The sequence below is a fragment of the Aplysia californica genome, unplaced genomic scaffold, assembly GCF_000002075.1.
Source record: "Aplysia californica isolate F4 #8 unplaced genomic scaffold, AplCal3.0 scaffold00024, whole genome shotgun sequence".
NCBI classification, from domain to species: Eukaryota; Metazoa; Mollusca; class Gastropoda; order Aplysiida; family Aplysiidae; genus Aplysia; species Aplysia californica.
In genome coordinates this window covers 682881-689897 of record NW_004797294.1, presented here as the reverse complement: position 1 = coordinate 689897, position 7017 = coordinate 682881, and the positions used below count along the sequence as shown (strand labels likewise).

The following is a 7017-nucleotide window of genomic DNA, read 5'->3' as shown; positions in this document are numbered from 1 at the left end:
CCCCCCCACTAGGGCAGTGCTACTGACTGAATTTGTCATTAGGCCTTTCCCAAAGGGGGGTTATCATGTTCTTATGCACAATAAAATTGTAAATGGACTGATTTGTCAATGTCGTGCTCATACTGTGCCAGAACAACATGGGGGAAACTGCTGCTTTTTCTTTCCTCATCCTTACTGTCGTCATTTTCCCCTCTACTTATTTTGTATGTTAGTCACTCTCTTGTGAGCTGCTATTTCCAGGGTGCCTTGGTAGTTGAAGCCGACTTTGTGCTGTTGAGGCTAGAGAGGTGAGCAGAGTAAACCTGATTACTCGTTTGGACTTCTCTGTTGACATCCACCCCTTGGCGCTCATATGACCGTATGCAGTTGCAAACGCCGTAAAACATCTACTAAAACTAAACTTAAGAATGCAGTGTTATTACTGGCTTTTGCATTTGTTCACTTTTCCAGAGAAGAGCTAGAGAAACAAGAAGCTCGACGACGTTACCAGGTACTTCATGCAGCGGGTAAAACAGAAGAGGCTCAGGCAGATCTTGCCAGACTGGCCATCATTCGCAAACAGCGGGAAGAAGCAGCTAAGAAAAAAGAGGAGGAGAGAAAAGGTAGGAATATTGTTTCTAGTATCTGGAAATAAAACTTGACATTCTCCCCCTGGTGTTTCTCTGCTTGAGGTTGAGGATAGTTTTCTGTCTGTTTTTCTTTTTGAACAACAATTTGTGTGTGTGTGCCTAAAGAAAGATACCAAAAGTCGCCACAGACCATTTTGAGCTACAGACTGATAATGACCAAAAAATCACTTTTTTGACTGTGTTTCCTTAAAAAAATGATAGTTCCACCTTTTTTTAACAATGTGTTAAAAGAGTTTTCATTGATTTGACTTCTAAATATTTTATTTTGAATTATTTTGATGGTAGAGTTGTCTAATCATGATATTGATGTCGACTGAATGCCGAATTGGAAATTAATTTTCCATGAATAAATACATTAACAACAATTGAATCATCTCTCTTTTTTCCAAGTTTTTATGTGTTTTAAACTTAAAAGCATACAATATCTCTAAAACTACTTAAGGTATCTCAAAAAACTAAAAAAAGCCCCCACTGTGTTCAGCATTGAATGTCATATGAGGTAAAACCCTTAACCAAAAATGGTTAAAATCCGACTTTTGGTACCTTTCTCTAGGCTCGCACACATTTATTGACGCTGTCGTCAAGGTTTATATATCAAATGGAATGTTTTAGTCGCTATTTGCTATAGGTACTAAGCAGATTTGACTCTCTTATCTGTCCCTGTGGTTTACTGCACCCCGCATAATTTAGCAAAATTTAATCTTTTTTTTGCGCATAATTTCTGATTATTTTCTTTTTGTCATTCTTTTTTAAAATTATCAGAATTGCATAATTTCACATTTTTGGGCTCAGTTTGCATATTCAGAAATTTTCTTGCGTAAATGGACGGGGACAGTCTTATGAGTATATTTGATTGCTTCATATGTTTTTCGTTCTGTCTTACATCACAAAGTGATAATGTAATTTTAAAGACATTTTTTGAAAATGAATTTGATAATCAAAATATTCTAAGCAGCCTTTTCAGACATTTTTGGACTTACACGTTTTGCAACCGTTGTACCATCGATTTGTGTTAAACACATTTGGACGTGCTTTAAATACAGTTTTCAAACCGTTTCTGATTTGATAGTGGTCAAGCTGTTTTGCTAGTTACTAGTGTTAGCTTTGGAGGGGGAGTTATACATGATGGACAACAGTAAAATGAGAGAATGTTTTCACTAAAGGAAAGAAATGTGGTTCAGTTTTTTTTTTAATTGAGGGGGGGGGTATAGTTCATGTTATATCTCACTGAATTTGTGAACATTCAAAAGTATTAAATTCCTTTTTCCTTTTCCTTATTTCTGTTTTACAGCAAAGGAAGCCGCAAAGGACGCAGCTTCAAAGTCGAAAGGAAAGTCTTGACGATGATGCCCCAGGTTTTAATGTCCTCCTATTTAACTCTGTGCATTTCTGTCTTGTGAGCCAGCCAGAACCTCTTGTGTGGAGACCTCTGCGCATGCATGAAGTGTTTTCAATTCTCTCTATCTCTAATGTTTTGTTTGTGGTCATCCTGTACGGTACTCCTGTAAACAGGATCCATTTGTTCTCCCTTTACTTGTTACTTTGATTGGGATTTGCACACTGTTAATATGATGCGTTGTGTTTGGGAGATGGAAATCAGTGAGGTGCAGAAACAATGGCCTTCTTGGTATCTGTAGCTGACTCGGAAACTGTCAGAATGTTCACTGACGCGTCTGACAGATATATGATTTAATTTACTTTACCTCTCTAGCTTGTATGTTGTTCTGGCTGCGTAGTTGTTAATATTATGTATATTGCCGCATTATAATACTTGCTCTGTTGCCATGGGTAATAGTGGAAAAAAAATGTTCCCCCTCTTCGCACTTTGTTTTAATATTTTTGAAAAGGTAGTCTTTACTCTTTGGTAGTATCTTAAATCATGTTTTTTTTTCTTCTCTTCTTTTTATTAAGGATGGGCAGTTAGGGTGTTGGTGCTGGTTTTATATCGAGCTTAAAGCAATGTTGCTTTATTCACCCTTATTTTTTTTTTCTCTCCTTTTCCGGGGTCATGGAGGCGTGTCGCGCTTCGTTAAAATTTGAGGACTTATTTGTCTTCCCAGCTATGTTTCACAGTGCCCGTTACCATACTGGCTTTATGAAAGTGTGAGGTGCGTTTGCAAATAAAAGCGTGCTTTATTTTGGAAAGCTCTGAGAAACCGAAAGTGAGTTCTGTAGGTCGGCTGAGTGGCAAAAGTTTTACTGCAGCCTTTGTAAACTGAAATATAATGGGAGTCATCAAAGATTAATCATGGTGACACTGAATTTGTACTCTGAACAGTTTTTGAAATATTTTTTTTGTATCCCCAAATTTGTACTGTTGCTTCATGTAGTATATATGCATGCGAAAAAAAATAGATTGGAAGATAAGTGTTTCTTACTTCTTCAGGGTAGGCTACTTGCGCAAAACAGATTTACTTTTAAAGATCAGTTGAATAAAAGCTTTTATAAAACTTTGTTCGGATGTTCATAATTATGTGATTGAGATAGAATGCTTTTGAACAAACCACTACGAAAAGAGTTTGAAATTATTTTTTTTTTGGTTCAAGTAAACCTGAGTTAATCTTTTACAATTACTACTAAAGAAGCTTTGCTTGTTGAGCCTTATTAATTAAATTCCTTGTAATTGTGCATATTGGATACATTTTCTCGTGGAAGGTACAATAAATGTTTTTCAATCATGAATGCTTTTGTTGTTGTGTTTTTTATTGTTTAATCAAATTGTCCTGCCGTATCTGTGAGCGTATGGCTTTGAATGGAAACTTTGGCATTCTCATATTGGATATTAGATACTAATGAGTCTTCAAGCGAAATATGATGGAGTTTTCTTACTATAAATGTACAGGATCCAGACTTAAATGCCAAGTTGTTTGGGGTCTCGCACTGGAAATAATGAGAAATACGCAATCTTGATGGAAGCTTTAATATTGAGAGGTTTTGTCGAACTGATAGTCTACAGTTATATCATCTGCGATCGAAGGCTCACAAGAGGGCAACTTCTCTGGCCACCCAGTGCCTTTCAATTTTAATGCATCGATTCTCTCTCAGGGGATGTAAAAAACAACTTTGTAGCCTGTTAGGGGCATACTTCATAAAAATAAAAATAAAATTCTTGTTGTTTATTATTCCAGTACAACCATTTTGTCAGTATGAGGAGAATTTTTAATATTTTTATGGAATATTTCCGTTTTTCTGTTGGGATGTTGTATCCCTCTCAGCCTGGGTTGGTCCTAATAGGCAAGGTTTAAGGAGCCTGTCTCCTGAATTATCTAAATATAGTTGAGATGCAGGAGTAAAAGTTTTACAATTCTTATTTGCTCAGTCTCATCTGAAGCTTGATGAATTTATTAAGAAACAGATACAGTCAGGCACAGATACCTCAAACACTTTGGAGACCGAAAAATGTGTTCAACACATGATAATTTGGGTTAACCGATAGCAAAAAATTAAAGTTAAAGAGATATCAGTCACGGAATTTCAAATTGTACAAGCTATCCATGATTTTGAGCTCTGCGTGTTCGTGTTATTTGTGCTGGACTGTGACTTAATTTAGCCTGCCTGGCAAAGCTAGCTTTTTAAGTCTGTAATGTTTTTTTGGTAGTCAAATGTCTTACTGACATGCTAGAATTTATTAAGTCGGACATTTCAATTTCCCTCTCTCGCAACTTCATTTTTGTGTATAACAGGTTTGAAGAATTGTTAGATTGTCATTAAGAGCTGTGTTAAAAAAAAAAATAGATTCCTTTTTCTTCAAAGCCTGTTGAACTGGCGTTTGTGGTGTAGTAGTTAGGTGCTTTGTTGATGCATGCAAGAGACTCAAGTTTGATTCCTGAATGGGGAGAAATTTTTATCTTTTCGAGTATCTCATTCTTTTCTTTTTGCTGAGATGTATCCCTCTCAGCCCGGGTTGGCTGTGACAGGCTGGGTCAGATTTGGGAGTGTAAAAACACTCACGTCAAAATTTAAAAATGAAAAGCCCGTGGTTCAGACCAAGAGTGCCATGGTGTGGTTTGCTCCTTCTTAAACATTTGCATTTTGAATTTTATGAAGGCCATTGGCCTCAATGGAAAATTGTAGAATAGAACAAAATTGAATAATTAAAATTTTTTATGAAAAATGTTTTAGTCTGAAATGATATATCTACACCAAATTTTTTATATTTTAACTTTTAAGATCAAATAACCCATACACAGCCGTGCAGTAAACCACGTATATAAAAAAACAACTTGTGTTTCGTGCGCTCATATGACCTTATGCAGTTGCGAGCGCCGTAAAACCCCATACTAAACAAACAGACATTTGTCGTCCATATTTCTTCTCCTCCTTTGTTACTTTCTTGTGTCAACTCTATAATCTTCAGCACTTATTGTTGTTTTGCAAGTGTTGTAAAACGCTCACTATTTAAAACTAAAGAAACAGTGATAGAAAGAGTGGAGTGCTCAATAGATGCAGAGTGTCTGGCCCAGTACTAAATAAATAGCATTTGAGCGCTTATCCCCACTCAACAGCAAGCTCTATGCATTTATATTCATATATATTATTACCCCAGCAGACCATAGAACACTTGGAAACATTCTCTGCTTCCCGGGAAGCATACAGTGCAAGCAGCTGATTAAGCACTAAAGCACTACAAACTGACAAGATCTTTCGCTAGGTACTTCATGTGTCAAAGAAAATATAGCCTTGCCCAAGACAATCTATTCAATCATGAGATGTCTTTTGAATGGCAGTGAGTGCTCCAGTGAATGGTTGGGTGCTCTGGTATGGTGTCATCACTATCACTATCGTCCTTATCTCTCCTCCTTTTTTGTGTATGTTATTCTCTTGTAACACATCTATTCTTCGGTACTTATATGACCTTATTGTGTTGCAAGTGCTGTAAAAGTCTTCCTAAAACTAAGTGAGTGCTCCTAATTATGTTAACTCGACACCATGAGAATGATCTCTTTCTAATTTCTGGATACACAATCTAAGACAACTCAGCTGTCTTGGGCCCCATGACAAGACATTAAATGTAAAAAAAAAAAAATATCTAAATCTCAGAGTATCAGGTTTTATTGGAAAATAAATTATACATTAACAATATCATTATTTCATTTATGTACTTTAAAGCTGAAATTAAAAATCAACAATCATACATAATCAAAAGAAACATAGATACAATACTGACAGCTGTTTAAACATTTTATTGCTGTAAGTATTCCTTTATTTAACAAATACTTTTGAGTTCAAATAAACTTTGATGTATTTATGAGAGACTCGTTCAATTTGAAAAGCAAAACTTCACATTGTCACTGTCATATGAAAAAATGAGTAATTCCTGTTGTTAATCTGTTATATATAATAATTATAGTGCTCATAGTGGTTGTAACTGATCAAAGGAAATTCTTTGGTAAATGTACTAGTCTCTAAGAAGACTAAAACTGATACATGTACTGGTACCTAAATGCAAGTATTAAGACAACAATGCGAAGGCAAAATATAGAATGTACAGTGATATGTATAGAAATATGTGACGCACAAGGCAGTGGAATGAGACGCTTGTCAGTTTTTGGGCATAATGAGTTTTTATATTGGTGTCACATAAAGCCTGTTCATTCATCTTGCTTTGGGTGAAAAAAAAAAATACAGAGCTGTCTCGAATAGAAAAGATTTAAGACTGAAGGATGTGGGGGTAGCCTGTTGTCAGAGGTAAAATTAGCGAGAAAATGTCTGCCCAAGTTGGGAGTAGCTTGAGAGTCCGTGAAAACTGAAAAACTACGACATACCTTATGTCAGTAGTAATGTAATCAATATTTTTCTGTAAAAATCACATGGAAATGAGTTTTTACATGGACATAAAAGGTGCTGAGCCCATAAACAAACATTTGACAAAAATCTGTCCCCGTGGTTTTATGCACCCCACATAATTTAGCAAAATTTGATCATTTTTTGCATAATTTCTGATTATTTTCCTTTATCATTCTTTGTTAAAATTAACAGAATCGCATAATTTCACATTTTTGGGCTCCTTTTGCATAATTTCAGAATTTTTCTTGCACAAAACGACAGGGACTGAAAAATTGCCCAACATGTTGAGAAATATCGCACGGCGTCACTTTTCGCCCGATTCTGTTACTTTTAGTTAGCGTGACTCAGCCGCCCGCCGGCGCTTCGCGTCTCGGGGTCACTGGGTTAATAAGCCCCGACGCGACTTCGCCGGTGTCGGTTAAGAAGTTGGAATTTTTGTTAACTTTTAGAACGATATAACTTCCTCCCCGTTCAACCCAGCATACCATTACACTGATGTACGTAAAGCCTAGTGTTTCGAGATTTATTCTTCGTTGGAGTGGTTATTTTCTGTGCCTTAGTTTTTGTTCTAGACAAGTGTTTGTAGAGTACCCTATTCGGT

The 7017-nt window shown here is 36.2% G+C and overlaps 1 protein-coding gene across 1 annotated transcript in view; it reads left to right on the top strand.

The window, feature by feature from the left end:
* The window catches only part of LOC101853992 (28 kDa heat- and acid-stable phosphoprotein), a 12036-nt gene extending 8725 nt beyond the window's left edge, over positions 1-3311 (top strand). The window contains exons 5-6 of the mRNA XM_005090962.3: positions 451-602; positions 1921-3311. Of these exons, the coding sequence (XP_005091019.1) occupies positions 451-602; positions 1921-1970 (202 nt within the window). The 3' untranslated portion in view covers positions 1971-3311. The remainder of the gene's footprint in view (positions 1-450; positions 603-1920) is intronic.
* The last annotated feature ends 3706 nt before the right edge of the window (positions 3312-7017 follow it).